Consider the following 17,065-nt stretch of genomic DNA (forward strand, 5'->3'; position numbering starts at 1 on the left):
TCTAGGAATTTTCTTAATCAGCCAACCTACAGCTATGTGATAATAATAACAATAACATCTGATATGGTACTGTTCAATTTATAAAGCACCTTCACATATGTTATCTCATGTTACCCTTGTGAATAGACTGGATAGGAAAAATATTTATTTTCCTTTAAAAGGTGATTAAGTTGAGAGTCAGCTATTACGTGGCTTCTCTGAAGTAACATATCTATTACATTTGTAAAAAGTGAGATAGAATTGACAGACCTGAAAACATTTTTCTAGCCCTTTGTTTCTAGTTTTTTTCTCCAAAGATTCCCTTTCTGTGAGATAAAATAGATTTTCCCTACAGCCACCTTGGAAGTCTTCTCTCAGTGTTTACTCAAAACATTCTCTGATAGACCCTAGAGTATTATAGAGGATTATAGATTCTAGGAGTATTGAGGTTCCCTAAAGAGGGTAGGTTATTTGTGGGTCAGGAAGAACATGAAGGTTATTTGTGGGTCAGGAAGAACATGAAAGTGGCAGGGGCAGCCTAGTCTTTGCAGTGAGGCCACGCAGCACTGACTACTGGAGACCACGCATTGGAGGCAGACAGACTTAGGTGTGGGCCTGGCCTCTACTAACTGGTGACATTAACCTCTCTGAGCCTTGGAGTCTTCATCTCTAAAATGAGGCTATTAGCAACATAATTATACATAAACTATCTAGTTCAGCCACTGGCATGTAATTAGCACTCAACACTGGTGGCTACTGAACCACTGCAGCCCTGGGGTAATTTTCCATATCTCTCCAGCCAAATTAGCTGCTAAATCAATTGTCTCAGACATTGAAGATATAAAGCAAATTCCAATGGATAGTCTTTGGGAGTGACAGGATCTGCAGTCTTCTCTCATTCCTTAAACTCGCATTTTACATTTTTTCACCAAAGCACAAAGAAGTTAAACTGCAGAGCTGATGCCCAAGATGTCAGAGTCGTCTTCTTGTTCTTGGGTTCCCGTCCTCATTCCCTTTCTCAAGAATCCAATGGTACCTTGTTTCAGGGAAGACCTGTTGTTTCTGTGGGATAAATGGAATCTGAGAGATGCAAAGTGAGTGCTAGAAGTTTCTAGAAGGTAGTAAGGTCTTGGGAGACCTCTATTTCTGGAAGTGGGGTGAGGCTGGAGTTACCCATCCACTTCCTTTTCATAATGTTTGGATTGCACTAAGCACCATAAAACAGCCCTGGTTCACAGCCACTTTTTTTTTTTTTTCTTTCTGCAAAATCAGGCATGAACACCTTGCTTAATTACGATTTATTCTCTTTTCAAAATTACTTATTGTTTATCAACTTTGTGCCCTGTTCTCTTTTGGTTGTTATAGACACAATTAATAACACGGACTCAGTCTTTAATCTCAAGGAGTTTACAGTCAAATGCAGGAAAAAAGTTATATGCAAATCAAGTAAGAAATAATTATTGTAATATTACAGAAAAAGGTGGTCTCATTGCCTATATGCTGGGAACTGAACTAGATGCTGAGGGTGACACAGTGACCAATGTAAGAGGGGCTCTTGTCCTCTTAGAACTCACAGTCTGGTTGGTCTTGTGAGGACTTCATGAGAAGTATTTGGTACAGTAATGTATATGTGCAGCTACAGTCGAAGTACTTTAGCTGTCTTTCCTATTAGAAAATAATTAACTTGTGGGCAAGGACTACCCACCTGGTGACATTATCTGTTATTCCTTATACACATTATATATATGCTTCATAAATAGTTGCTAAGTGAAAGTCAGATCCAAGTTTATATGTTTTAATTTTTTTCTAAAAGGCTGAGACAGAAATAAGATGTTATTTCTGCCACTAGTGGGAGCAATGTCATTCACAGGCAGCCAAGGGTGGCCACGGTAGAGGGGAGTGGTGGAGAATAGTGTCGTTTATTACTGCCCCAAAGCCTGAATGCACCACATGGACTATTTAGTTACAACTGTGCCCTGAGAATCTCTTAAGGAAGGGATTGAGGTTGTTTAATTGATGTCTTTTCTGCATGAGGTTGATGTCTGTCACACATACAAAGGCCAAGTAATCTCAAAAAAAATTTTTATTATGCTCTTGAAAACATAAAGACTTGCATCTTCAAAAAACATCAGAGAAGTCATAGGGAATAAAAATAAATTTCAAAAATAACAAAATACAAACATTTGGATGTTTAGCTGAGGATCAGCGCTGGTTAACGGCCACATTCTGTGGTGAGGGCCTGGGAGCCTTCCAGGGGCAGGAAGCATAGGCAGATTTCATCCTAAGAATCATATGGTTAAAAACCCCACCTCAAGACTTTCTGCAGAAATTAGAATGTTTAGTGGCCATCATTCAACACATTGGTTTATTTACTGGAATAGATGATGAATTCTTTGGTTACTACATAGTCTTTATAGCTTCCTAGAGTGTAGAGCCAAGGCCACATCAAAAGGCATGGCTGGATTATTAGAGAGGTTCAACTTGTACTCATTCCCACATATCAGGTCTTCAGTTGTAATTTCTACAGCACTAGCACAGGCCCTGAATGCTGAGTAGCAACAGAGAGATAACTGTGTGTCTTACTTCCTGTGTTAAAAAATGGAATCAACCTAAATGCCTATCAGTTATAGACTGGATAAAGAAAATGTGGTACATATATACCACGGAATACTATGCAGCCATAAAAAGAAACAGATCACATCCTTTGCAGGGACATGAATGGAGCTGGAGGCCATTATCCTTAGCAAACTAACGCAGGAACAGAAAACCAAATACTGCATGTTCTCACTTACAACTAGCACTAAATGATGAAAATGCCTGGACACATGGAGGAGAACAACACTCATTGAAGCTTTTCAGAGGATGAAGGGTGGGAGGAGGGAGAGGATCAGGAAAAATAACTAATGGGCACTAGGCTTAATACCTGCATGATGAAATAATCTGTACAACAAACCCCCATGGCACAAGTTTGCCTATGTAACAAACTTGCACTTGTACCCCTAAACTTAAAAGTTAAAAAAAGACACATGTTCCTCAAATGTCCACTTTTTTCAATTAAAAAATGTGTTATCTGGAAAAAAAACTTTCAGTAGGGACCTTCAGTGGGTGCAAACTTGGAGTTTAATGCAACATTTTGCCATCTATATCTTTATATCTTCTGTGTTATCTACATGGCCACACTACACCAGGCATTCAAAAAACAGCTGTTGACTGACTATATGAAAAAATAATTACAGTATTTAAATAATAGTAATGAAACTGAATTTTACACCTGACTATGAAACGTTCAGGGAGAACAGAGATGGATAACTGACAAAGTAGAAAATGGTACATTTATAGGAAGCTTCGAGAGCACTCAGTTTAATTTCTGCATTTACATATTAAAAGCTGAGGCCTATACATTTTAAGTTGTTTCTTCAAGGTAATAGGGAATGACAAATGAGGTCTCAAAGCTAGCTTCTAGACTCCATGATATGTGTACTTTCTAACAATCACACTCAAATTCATGGCTAATGAAAAACTGACTATTCTCTTTTCTGTAAAATTTTAACTCATAATTTGTTGATTCTATAGAAAAGACCTGTCAAGTATTTAGAAGGTTCATTTATCCATGATGGTTGCACGTAAAGTCTGTGTATAACTACAACATTTTGTTGTACTATATTGATTTTCTTCATGATTGCCCCAGAGGCCTCACATAAAACTCAGTGTTGCTTCTACATCTGGTCATAGCTAGGAAATGACTTCTTTCAATATTTGGTCCCCAGGCTTGAGTGATACTAAACTCAGAGCTGTTTCATAACAATGTACATCCCATGGATTAAGTTTTTCTTCATCTTCCCAGCGTTTTAACCTAATTTGAAAACCCTTATTTCAATAGTTTTATGGCTTTATTGTGAACCATTTCAAATTCCCCCCACCCCCCCGCCTTTATTTTACTTTATTTTATTTTATTTTATTTTATTTTATTTTTTGAGATGGAGTCTCCCTCTGTCCCCCAGGCTGGAGTGCAGTGGCGCAATCTCAGCTCACTGCAAGCTCCGCCTCCCGGGTTCATACCATTCTCCTACCTCAGCCTCCTGAGTAGCTGGGACTACAGGTGCCCGCCACCATGCCTGGCTAAGTTTTTATATTTTTAGTAGAGATGGGGTTTCATCGTGTTAGCCAGGATGGTCTTGATCTCCTGACTTCGTAATCCGCCCGCCTCGGCCTCCCAAAGTTCTGGGATTACAGGCGTGAGCCACCATGCCCGGCCTCAAATCCCCTTTTAAGGTAGGTTGGATACAGAAGTCAGAGAAATAAACAACACTTTAGTAACTATATAAGTAATATACTTCCATGGAGATACTTAACATGGATAAATTGCTAATCTCACAGAGGTGAGTCACTCAAAGTTCAGTCTTGAGCCCTTGGACCAAGTCAAACTGGCCTCTAAGAGTTCAGGGTTGGAGACTTAACTCTTATTAATATGCTTCATCAGCAAAAGCAACAAAAATTTAAATATGCATGTATTAAACAATTTTTTTAGAAAGCCCATTACATTGCAAACATCCAAATCAATAGATATTTTAGATGCAAACTGGAAATGTACTTAATAGGAGATGCTTAATCAGGTAAAAGCCTGTATTTGTTCAGCACCTTACAGTTTCAATAATATGAAGTGCAAAATTTCAGCCAACAAAGGAACTGGAATCTGATCAACAATGTGGGGGTGTGCCATGCTGTCCTGTATTTTTATGTAAATAAGAAATTTGAAGTATATAATAAAAGTTCATTATATTGCACAAAAATAATCCACCAATTTCTGATCTGTGTACTACTTTGCTTCTGATGGGGGCTTGGCATCTGGGTAAAAGAGTCATTTACATGCGACTGAATATTAAAGATCACTTCAGAGTACATGGAACTGTATATCTAATTTCATTAAAAAATCCAATAAAATTTATAATGCCTACATAAATACATCTTTAAAATGCATTCATAACACATGGCAACTTCCTGGAAGACAAGCTTTTCTATGCTTACCTGACACACTCTTCCTTGTTTTTAATTTAGTCTCTTATTCCTGCCCATGTTATTCAACAAACTATTGGCTCTGAGAAGATATGACTAAAATAATAATGTTTAATTGATGCATCTAAATATATGTATGGCCATTTCATTTTAAAATATCAATGACTAATGTTTTATTTTAAAATGTTAAGTAAACTACCAGAACCAGGGGAAAATATTTGCAAGAAATGCCCCATCAAACTGTCTCTTGAAATGCTTCTTCACTGATTTATCATGCAACATTTCTTTTTCACATTTTATTATTCAGGAAAACATGCCCTATGAGAACCAAGTGTAGTTATGATCAGTTCTTTATTTTATATAAGAAAATAAATAGGTAATTATAAACATGTAGTACAGAATTTGCCTATTAAAGTTTTCCATTTGTAAAGATAATCTGGGTATACAGATATACCCTCAAGGGACTCTAAAAAACAAAAAAACAGAGATGCTGTTAAATTTATAGTACTAATTACTTTTGTGTTCTAGAATGAAAGTTCATTGTAATAGATAAGATCTATTATACCAAGTGCACAAAAAATAAAAGTCCAAGATAGATGGTGCTATTTCAGTAGGCCAGTTAAGAACCTTCTGGAGCACAGACTGAAAAAAGTTAAGAAAATTATTTTCTTTTAAGAATCTTGTGTATGGGTGAGGTATGAGACAATATAAGGAGTACAGATTCTGAAAAGAAAAAAGATCTGATAAACGGTTCTCATCATCATCATCTTACTCTTTCTTTTCCTTGCTCCTCTGTTGGTGAATTCTTTGCTCAAATATCTGTTATCAACACTTCACCAAGCAGCAGACCTTAAAAGTGACACAACATGACCCTTCTTCTGTTGATGATTACAAGGAGCTTCAAAGCTTTGAAAATAAAGTTCACTGCTACAGCAGCAGAACCTCATGACAGACAGTGATCCTCAATTTAATTGGAGCAAAAACTCACCTCTCACAGAGAATCCATTGTCTAAAGCCTCCTTCATAACCTCACTTTATCCTATTTGTGCATGAACCCATTCTGGCATTCAAAGAGCTACTTGTTGTTTACATGACATAACTTTAACAAAAACCTCTGTCTCTTTGATCATTTCCAATGTTGAAAGATAGATTGCCATTTTCTACAGGTTACAGAAAGGTAAAGGCATTCTTCTACAGTAAGAAAGCATACTGCTGGTAGCAATCAATGTTTTATAATTGGGATGAAAATGCTATTAAGATTCAAAGGCAGCATTTGAAGAGGTCCCTCCTGTTTGTAGTTGATCAAATATCAGCTATTTCAATACAAGCAATGAGATGCAACAGATGCCGCTAATTACCTCCATTCTGCCTCTACTCAATTCTTCTTACTCCCAGGTGCCTACTCCATCCTCTCAGGGGCAGAAGATAGGCAGATAGATGTGAGGAGGTGCACAGGACCTTGTGCAGCCACCAATCCTGAGAGCAATTGGTCAATACCTTTGAAGCTAGTTAAATTTTTAGTAAACAGTTCTAAACTCTAGCAGATGGTCTATTGGTCCCAGTGGTGCTGTTCAACATCTATATGACTCCATATAAAGATCTAAAATCTTGGAATTGGAGGATTGCTTCTCTCAAGTATATTCTACTTAATATTTTATTATTTTACTCTATAACTAGTGTCTTTTCTCTTAATGGAGAGCTTGGCCTGGTTCTACTTTTCTCCTTTAAAAGAATGACATGAAGGGATAACAATTCATCTCTGACCAAATTAACCAAGTTGGTTAACACTCACCAAGGGCTTGAATATGTTTTCATTTTACAACCAATGAAGCAGATGGTTAACTGAAGTTGTTGCAAGTCATCCAAGGAGAAACTTACAACCCTTAGCTACAGAGTAAGCCAGTTATAATTGCAGCTCAGTTTTAATATTTATCTTCTTAGAGCATTATAAAATTATCATTGCAAAAATATTATCTAAATGGAACATTTCTGATTTCTAAACATGTTGTTAAACTACTCTTTCTATTTCTGACATTTTTCTGAACACTATGAAGGTCAACCTCAAATGGGTAATTATAGAGCACTCCTACAAGAATATTATTTGGTTTTCCTTTATTGTGTTAAGTATCCTCCAGATCTTTATCTTCCACTCTTTCTCCCTTCCTCTGTTTTTTTTTTTTTTTAAATTTCTGTTCCCCACCACCTTCCATCTTCTCAAATCATGAATGCCATTTTCTTAATAAAAGATTACTTTAAAGGCTGATGTTCTGCATATATACTCCTAAATTATTTTTACTTTTATTGTTGTATTCCCTAATCAGGCATTGGCATTTGGTTTTTTATAACTCTAAGGAGAATTAAATTTCCTCTTTGGTACAAACATCTATACCCACATTGCTTGGTACTGGAATAGCATTTTCCCAACCCAGAATTAGAGCCCTGAAGGAAATAGTCACCGGGAAGAGTGTGAGCAAAAGAATCAAGGAAATGCATCCTTACAATCTCCTGAGGACATTCCCAAGTTCTACCCTTTCCTCCTGGTGGCCAGATTATTTTGGCTTTTATTATAAGATGGGAGAGGTCCCATCGTTCTGGCTAATGGATAGACAGTCTATGCATATTTTCCCCTTTAATAGATGTAAAATGAAAATCAGAAAGCTCTTATGCCATTCTTAAGTACAATTTTCCAGGTATCCACTTAAAACATTCACATGACACCAAATTACAAGGCATTTCTTTTTTATCTCTGGTAATCAAGCAAAGTTTGTTTGTTCTTGAATGTTTTAAATTGTATAAACAAGGAATATGAGAGAGTACAGTAATGTATGAACAGGGAATGGCGCCTATGAGACTGACGATGAACTTTCTCTTTGCTTGCTCACAGGAAGCTATCAGATTGTTGCTCCTGTGGGTTGAATTCTGTTCTCTCCTTCTACCCTCCCTATCAAATTCATATATGGAAGTCCTAACCCCCAGTTGCTCAGGATGAAATCTCATTTGGAGACAGGGTATTTAGAGGTAATCAAATTAAAATCAGGGTTGGGTGCGACGGCTCATGCCTGTAATCCCAGCTCTTAGGGAGGCAGAGGTGGGAGAATAGCTTGAGCATAGGCAGGTCAAATGAGGTTCTTAGGGAGGACCCTAATCTAATATCACTGATATTCTTACAAAAAGGGGGAGTCTGGAAACAGAGAGCTACAGGGAGAAAGGCATGTGACCATGAAGATGGTCATCTACAAGCCATAGAGGGAGGCCGGGAACATATCCTGTCTTTACAGCCCTCAGAAAGAACCAACCCTACTAACGTCTTGATTCCGGACTTCTAGAGTACAGAACTGGGAGACAATTCATTTTTTTCTGTTGTTTAAGCCACCCAGTTTTTGGTATTTTGTTACAGCTACCCTAGAGAACTAATACAGTTACCTACTTTACTTTTTTTTCTATAAATGAAAGTCAATTTTTGACATACCTTCAACTGTACATTATTGTTGAAGAAATATATACTTATATCTGTATTAATTTCATATTTGATCTCTTAACTTCAGGGAAAAATCTTTGCCATCCCTTAAATGGCAATGTTCTGAATTTCATGAGAAAAAGTCTTATATACCAGAAAAAAGATGTTGAGAATCATCAAAAACAACCTTTCAGTGTAGAACTGGATAAAAGTAGACAAGTAGAAGTTACAGGTCTTTTAAAGTCATCCAGTTACTGGTGAAAATAGATCACACAGTTCCCAGTCTCCATATTTTTCTACTATAGCACAGAGCAACTCCTAGCTAGTAGCCAAGGATTTCATATCATTAAAAATTTTTTTTTTACTATTTTGTTATGTTAAAAAATGTTTAAAGTCAGGATAATATAAGACAGATGACAAAAAAAATAGTTTACTCCACTGAAACTGTATTCTGCAAAGTCCTAACACATATTCTTAATCAGACTGTTGATATTTTCACTGCTACATGGTAGATATATTTTTGTACCATTTTGAGATAAGCACAGCAATGACAGGTGGGTCAATACCTCAGTCTGTGGAAAGATTAGAATTTTCTTTAGAATTCTGCTGATTCAAGCAGAGGAAATTTTTCAGAAGACAACTTGTGCATTTGCTAATTCTCAATGGTAGTTTTCACAAGTTGCATTGTACATGTTCAGGTAGCTATCAAAGAAAAGTATAATTTAATTCTAATTAAATTGCTATTTATCTTAAAGCTAATCATTTCTTGATAGATGTTTCTGTCTCTTTTCTTCTCCATTTCTTTATCCTGATTCTATTCTTTTAGAAGACTCATGATAAATACATTTGGAATCTTCAAATAGCTGACATGAAGGAGAACTTTGACTCTTCTACCCTAAAGGGTATAACTAAGATGAACTGGCTAAAGTTACAATTAAATATATCTCATGTAAAAAAAGAAAAAAGGAAAATCTTTAAACAGAGCTATGATATGATACAATTGGCTGCTGTGAAATATCTTCAGGGATAGTCACTGGTGATATTCTAAGCATTAGAACAGTGTGGGAAGGGGTGGCTTTGCTATAGACAGACTTCAAGCAATGACTGAATTAGATCAAATGGACCTTAGAGTCTTTTCCATCCTAAAAATTCATGGTTCTATGAACTCAATAGTAATCTCATGGGGCTAATTATTCCCCTCAACTATCACAAGGCTCATTCCTTGACACTCTTGACACTCTTGGCATTTAGTATGCTCTGGAATTTATTTAATTAACATACATTTAGAAGACACAGAGATGAAACACAGAGATCAGTCAAAGCTCGTACATGTCGAGTTAGACACAGTGTTTAGGTCAGAATCTTTTGTCGCTACTCATTTATTGGTAAGAAATGATGTATTTTTTACTATTTGGGAAAGAGTAAAAAATTGTTCTGCAATCATAAAATAAATTTTTTAACAGTCATATTAGTCCTTGGGATTCTTTTCTAATGGGCTAAAAATACATAGTACAACATGAAATAATCAAATACTAACCTCTTTCATTTTTTCCAGTTCATTCTGTAAAGCTTGCTTTGCAATTTCAACTTCTATGAGCTGTTGCCTCAATTTCTCATTTTCATCTTCTGTTGTTGTTCTCTTTTCTTCCACATTTTCTAATTCATGATGAAGTCTCACAGATACATCCTTTGCAACCTGAATTAAGGTGTTTGTAACAATAAAATATAATTAATGACTATATAATAAGGGCTAAAATTTTATTCCTATTGAATGCATTAAAACCCAATATTTATATAGTGCTTACCATGTGCCAGGCATTATTCTACAAACTATACATATAAGCCATTTGCATATATCAATCATTTAACCCTATAAAAATCCCATGAGATAGGCACTATTACTCCTGTTTTGTAGATGAGGAAACTGAGTCTCAGAGAGGTCAAGGTCACACAGCTAACGAGTAGACACTGCGGGGCTAAGAGGCCTAGCAATCTGGCTCTAAATTTTGTTCCCTTAACTTCTGCACTACCCTGTGGTAACAAATGTTGCACTGGATTTTATCACATGTAGAGAAATTTCACAAATCTCCTTTACTTCAACAAAACTATGAGGTAGATGTTTCTATTATAATCTATGTTAAAGAATGAAAAATTGAAGTTTTTACAAGTAGTGGGTTGGGCTTGAATTTCAATCTTATAACTAGAATTCCAGTTGCTTAATGTTAGGAAACATTTTAGTCCTTGCGATTATTACTTTTTGAATGACTGTGCATTTTTGCCTCATGTTTTGAGATTATCCTGGAAATTCTAGCGTTTGGAAGAAAAGTGGAGCAGCCTGGTATAGAGGCTTAGGACACAGGTTGTGATTTTGGACTGAGTGGAGAGTGAGCCTGGCACCTATTAGCTGTTTTTCAGGCCTGGGCACTTAACCTCTGTAAAAGGTGTAGCTTCTGCAGCTGGAAAATGGTGACTGAATAATCCCTACATTGTAGGATTTTTTTCCCTTGAGAATTACATGAAATAATAACGTATGTAACAGTGTTTGCCACAGTGCTTAGTACATACTAAACACTCAACAAATGTTAAGAAAAAAGTCATACGTCTTTCATAAAATGTTTACACATAGCTTTCTTTAAAATAAAGAAAAATTACATGTGATCTTTAAATCTTGATGAAGTTAATGCAATGAACAGTATACTTATTTGGTGCAAGGAGATTAAGTTTGCATTGTCAATGAATCTGCCTACAGTCAGACTGAACTGGAGACCACACCTGTCTAGAAAATGCACTTGAAGGTTGAGATTTTTCCACTGGAAGAAATTCTGAAGGAGCGACTTCACTTTAAAAAATGAAATTCTTTCATTTACCTCACACCAAACAGGCTGCAAGTTGGTTAGTTGGGGGGTTTTTTTGTTTGTTTTTGTTGTTGTTTTTATTTTCTCAGGGAGTCACCTAAGTGGCAAGTGCAGAAAAGAAGTAGTCCTGGAAGAAGGTGGTGGAGTGGACACTTGCTGAAATAAATCTTAACTCCAGAATCTCCCTAGTGCAGTACCTATTTTGGGTTTCAACTCCCCCCAGAGGAGTCCTTTTAGTGGCTCCTGACTGCCCGATTCCACCGGCATTCTCTCAGTAGACAGACTAGGGCAGATCAAAGGCTAGAGCCTGCGCTCTGCCACGCCCTTGCTTCTGCCCAGAAGGGAGCCTTCTTCTCATCACCTCTTGAAGAGCCACCTTGCTCCCAGGAGAGCACACTTAGCTCCTTTGCTGCCAGGCCCTCCACACACTCTGCACTCTTTAGAGCCACCTGCCAGTTCTCTCCCTTCTGAGACCCTAGTATTTTGTGGTTAGCGCTACGAAACTGTGTCCCTAAGGCTCCTTGCCAGTCGCCAGTGAAGACTTCTCAGCCTAAAGAGCCCTTGGCCAAAGTCCCCACCCGCCGCCCCTGCCGCGCGCCACTGAGCCCCCGCGCCGCAGACCTTGAGGTCCTGCTCCAGGCTGCGCAACAGCTCCCCGTCGATTTCCCCGGTCTGGGCGTAGCGGAGCCTTTTGCGCTCGGCTTTGCGGAGGCGGTACTGCAGGATCCGGCAGTTTTTGTTGGCTCTCTCCAACTCGTGGCGCATTTCCTGCAGTTGACAGGCATCCTCCTCGAAGAAAGTGTCCCTCATCTCATCCATCTCGGTTCTCAGCTCATCGATCTCGTTCTGAGGTGGTGACAGGCCGCGTGTCAAAATCAAACTCGCTTCCAGCCCTTTCGACACACACCATGCACACCCCATTCCAATTTCAAATTCTCAGCTTTAATTGCCCTCTCTCCACGAGACAGGAGTGACAAGGAGCTGAGTGTAGAAGAGGAAATTGGGAAAAAAGGCCCACTTTAGGCCCTCTCTCATTCTCTTACTCTACCTCTCTCCAGGAAAAAGTGTGACAAACCATTATAATTAAAGAAACGGAGGCCCAGATTAGAATTTAAATGAAAACCTTGTGTTACTGAGAGCAGATTCAGTTTCAAATTTGGACAAGGCCTAGGAAACCCCCTCCCTCCTTTCTTGTTCTCCTCCCTCTTCAAGGCTCCCTAACAGGTTAGCAGCCTCTCACCCCCGCCGGGACACGCCCTAATCCTCCCAGGCCCACTCTTCCCATCCCCCAGCCGGATACCCCCACCCTCCTCACCTTCAGAGTCTCGTTTTCCTCTCGCAGCTTCTCCATCTCCTCCTGCATTTCTTCCTGCTCTTGGAGCTGCTGCGGGTGCGGCTGCGACGAAGGGGGCGCTGCCGCTTGCATGCCCCCGCCGCTCGCACTGCCCTCTGAGCTCTGCTGGGGGCCCTCCGCCGCCGCCGCCATTGGGGAGGCGGAGGGGACTGCCAGGGTCTCACAAATGGAAGGGGCACCAGAGACCGGGGAGCTGCGGCTACTGCTGCCGCCGCCGTTCTTAGCGTGCATCTGAGCCGCGGCCGCCGCCGCCGCTGCCCGCTCCTTCTTGAGATGGAACTGGATGAGCTCAGACTGCAGACATCCTTCCTTCCAGTAGCTCCCTCCACTACCGCTGCCGCCCCCCGCAACGCCGCTTCCGGAGTTTCTGCTGCCGGGTCCTGGGGTTTTGCCCGCAGAAGAGGAGGATGGCGAAGGGGAGGCCCCCTCCCCGCCGCTGCCGCCCCTCTGCTGAGCGCGTACGCCTTTCCCTCGCCAGCCCCTGGGCGGCGGCGGCTGGGGAGCGCCCCCCTCCCTTTCCCCGGAGCCGCCGCCGGCTCCTCCTCCTTCCCCGCCCCCTCCTCCCCCTTCTCCTAGCGGAAGGGGTTCCCCGAGTTTCGAGGACACGGACTCTAGCTCCCGAGGCGGCTCCTCGGGCGGTCCGGGCCTCTTGCCGCCCAAAGAGGCCAGGGTCGCGGCTGGGGCCGCTTCAGCACCAGCAGCGGGCTGGACAGCTCCCGGAGCGGCCCCTTTGGGCGCCAGGGGCGTCGCCTTGTCGGCCCCGCCTCCGCCTCCTCGGGCGCCGGCGGGCGGTCCCGTGCGGCTCCCGGTCTTGTTACCCTGCTGTTGCTGCTGCTGCAGCTGCTGCTGCCGAACAGAATTGAGTTTAGTGCCGGCCCCCACTGGGGACCTGGTGGCCGCGATTGTCTGTCGCAGCGAATTGTCCCTCGGTCTAGCGGGTGACTGAGCTCGCTGCTGCTTTCTGCTGCTGCCCTCCGGGTGCAGACGAGCCTCAGTGGCTGCAGCGGCGGGAGGAGCTGCTGCTGTGGCAGGGGCAGCGCCCCCAGTCGGTGGCTGACTCATGGCTAGGAAGAACCTACCAGATGCTATTTGGAAGAGCCCATTTCTAGATCATCCTCTTCCCTCTTCACCGCCGCCAACCTTCCTTCCTAAGCTGGGACAGAAACAAAAGGAGAGAAGAACACAACATGTCTGCGTTGTTGCACAGCAAAGGGTGATATTGCTGTACAAGAGAAGCCCTCAGAAAATGATGAGATTTGGATGGCGCTTAGTAGAAGCTTTGACTTTAGGAATAGGACGCAGGGCTGTCTTTAGGAATAGGATGCAGGTATGCCAATTCTCATTTTGCCCAGGGTGGCGCTGTCTCCATCTCACTCCACCTTAGCAAAATGACGGATCTGAAAGCAGCTGAACCTTACATTCTTATGGTAGCAGGCTTTGGAAAGGGTGAGATACAGAGTCAGACAGGAATTGGTGGGAAGGGAGATATAAAAGAAAAGAGATAAAGTCGAAAAGAGGCTTCAGAAAGAAAAGATGTCCATATATTAGAGTTGTCAAATCTCTGCTTTTACAACGTTGGCTTTCCTCACCATCAAATCCATATGTAAAGCCTAGTTTAGTGGAGAAAGTTTTCATTTAATTAGTATTCCCAAGTTCAATTAGAGGAAAAGAGTTATGATGTAGGGCTCCTAGAGAAAATTTTCTACGGATAAATGACACTTTCCCAAGCCGGTTCCAACGTTGTTTTTGGGGAAATGCACCCAATTTCCTTTGTAATAGAACTAAAAGAAAATATAAATAATGAATGCCTTTAAATCAATCTCAGTTTCAAGAAAACAACAGCATTAAGAATTGTGTATATGGGTTAGTTATTAGCAACCCCAAAGCTTATCTTTTCCCTTTGGGGAAATAATTTTTAAAATACATTTGGAAAAGTTGATGGTCAGTTCTGCAGTTTCCTAAGTTTCTGGTGATGAATTTTCCTATGCTCATCCAATTTTGTAGTCCTTATGAATCATTTTAGTTTTAAGTGTAATTGCTAGACAGAAAATATTTTCATTCTTAGCCATCTTCTTACATTGCATATCATAGGCAAAGTTGTACTTTTTAAAGTGCCCATTCCCTCCTATGTAGCCATATTCTGAGACAGAACCCAGAAGGCTGGTGCATCTTCCCTCATAGTGGTAAGATCAATTTCCAGTATATATATTTCCAAGATAAATCCATCACTAGCTTCTTTAATCTGAAAAACAGCAAGCTACTGCCTCATAGGTTCTTCTCCCTAGGGATCCAGGCAGCTAGTCAATTAGTTGCCTTTTCCTTAAAATTATTTCTGTCTAAAGCAGTGAAAGGGCATGACTAGGCATAAATTTCTGCTTTAAAAATATTTGTCCTATACAGAGAGGAGGTTACCCTACTGCCAGTTATTTTACTTGCATAATTCTTGTTAACATCTATTTTTAGCATCACAACTTAGCATGCAGTAATTCCTCATTTTATAAAGAAATATTACCAGAGGATTCCTAATCCACCTTCCTTTCTGTTTCTGGCATCTCCTTCCAACTCACTTTGAAATATAAAGGTGAACAAAGAAGACATCAGGGGAGAAATTTGCCCATCAACTTATTTTCTACATCTTCTCTCCCAGCCACAATAATACTAGAACGTCTGGCCTAGTTTATCATCTTGGGTGACACTAACATGGGCTATCTAACTAATTTATATTGCCAATGCAAACTTATTTTTGTTTTTAATCAGGCAGAATAATTCCAGAACTGAGAAGCCAATGTTTAAACTCAGCCCCCAGACAGCATTAACCCAGGTGAAAGCTTGTGTTCCAGTAACTGGGCTCCACAATCAAAGGTATCCGGCTGCTGTCACGTGGTTCCCACAAAGTGACAAGATGCTGCATCTCTTCAAGGCTTTCCCGGTGAAAATTGCCACCCAACCAACCCCGGCACGACTTAGACCAACACTTTTAATCTCAAGTTTTATCCGCCCGCTGACCCACCCCATCATTCATCCCCAACCCTTTAGAAATCCAGAACTTGCTCACTTCTTAGCAGAGGCGAGGTTTCCAAGTAGTTGAGCAAATCAACAGCACTTTCCTTCTGATATTCCGGGGATCTCAGGGTTTATTATTGTGCTTTTCTTCGCTGAGAGAAGTTCAACTTCATATTATTGTATGCGACTTTCCGGGTGAGCATGACTTTAGGCTCGCTCGCCGCAGTTCCACACCCACTCGATTTCTCCAAACAATGGCGGTAACGTCAAGATTCAGCTGCCCCCAGAGCTGGTGACTTCTCGGAGGTCCGCGGCTGGGCTGGAGCTGCAGCTCTCAGCAGGCTAACACGCGAGGTACCAAGCTGGGCCAGACGCTCCCCAGGAAGTGCAGAGATATTCATGAGCTGACCTCACCGAACTGGGCAGGGGAGAGGGCGGGATTGCAAGGGACGATAGGGTAGAAGTAACCAAAGAGAGGTTACTTTCAAGAGGAAAGAGAAGGCGGCGGGGAGGGGGACGGGGTCCGGGGGTGGGGAGTGGCGGGATAAAGAGACAAAAAGGCCAGAGCCACGCCCGAGATGGAAAATTGGCAGCAGCGCTCAAAGTCCTTGCTCTATTCTCTTATCCCGTACTTGGCAGAGGATTCCAAAACCGCTCGAACACGGATGCACTCGTTTTCTGCAAAGCTTTGTCCTGGATTCCATCAATCTCCATCAATTATTTACTTGAGCTCCTTTTCCAAGGAGGCGGACTCGAACAGCTTTCCGGGCGTGACTGACGTCTCCTGATGCAGCTGCGAGACGCTGGCGGGCGGCTGATGGGAGTTCTCTTTGTTCACTCACTTTAATTCTCAGTCGAGCTCTCCACGCGGTGCTCCCTCCCCACCCCCAGCCCGGGCGGAGTCAGCAGATGTCGTTTCCACGAATAGATAATGGTTGCCATGATGGGACCCACCGTCCCACAGACAAAGGGTTCTTGCGAAGCCACGACTAATTTAGTGCAAACCGAAATAAATATCGGCCCATAGAGATCCTTTACAGACGGATTTGCCCTCTGTACATTTTCCTGTTTCCTATTCAGTGCCGGTTTCTACCGTGAAAATAAGGAGTAATTGCTGGGATCCATAATCTTTATAGTAGTGCATGCGAACAATAACAGAAAGCAGGAAGAATATATTATATCAGCGTGAAAGGGAATTCATTTAAAAAGAGGAGTTCAGAACATACATGTCTTTACAATTTACACTAACCCATACTGTTTCACAGTAATAATATTTTTAAAAGTTAAGTGGAAATTTCTCTTTTTCTTTTCAGTTTCTTTTTTGAGTTGGGGGAGCGGGGGGCATGGGAGCCTCCCTTCTACCTCTAAGAATTTCTTTGTGAGCTTGAGTATGAGAATAAAAGT

General features: G+C 41.1%; 1 protein-coding gene across 2 annotated transcripts in view; it reads right to left on the reverse strand.

Moving 5' to 3' along the window:
* Positions 1–16,437, reverse strand: part of MTCL3 (MTCL family member 3) — a 67,820-nt gene extending 51,383 nt beyond the window's left edge. The window contains exons 1-4 of one of the 2 annotated variants that reach the window (XM_045391559.3): positions 15,714–16,437; positions 12,620–13,811; positions 11,926–12,150; positions 9,987–10,145 (exon numbers count right to left, since the gene is read on the reverse strand). In XM_045391559.3, the coding sequence (XP_045247494.2) occupies positions 9,987–10,145; positions 11,926–12,150; positions 12,620–13,720 (1,485 nt within the window). In that variant the 5' untranslated portion in view covers positions 13,721–13,811; positions 15,714–16,437. The remainder of the gene's footprint in view (positions 1–9,986; positions 10,146–11,925; positions 12,151–12,619; positions 13,812–15,713) is intronic. The other variant, XM_045391560.3, reaches the window with a different exon arrangement.
* Between the last annotated feature and the right edge of the window lie 628 nt (positions 16,438–17,065).

This window comes from Macaca fascicularis, chromosome 4, assembly GCF_037993035.2.
Source record: "Macaca fascicularis isolate 582-1 chromosome 4, T2T-MFA8v1.1".
Taxonomy (NCBI): Eukaryota; Metazoa; Chordata; class Mammalia; order Primates; family Cercopithecidae; genus Macaca; species Macaca fascicularis.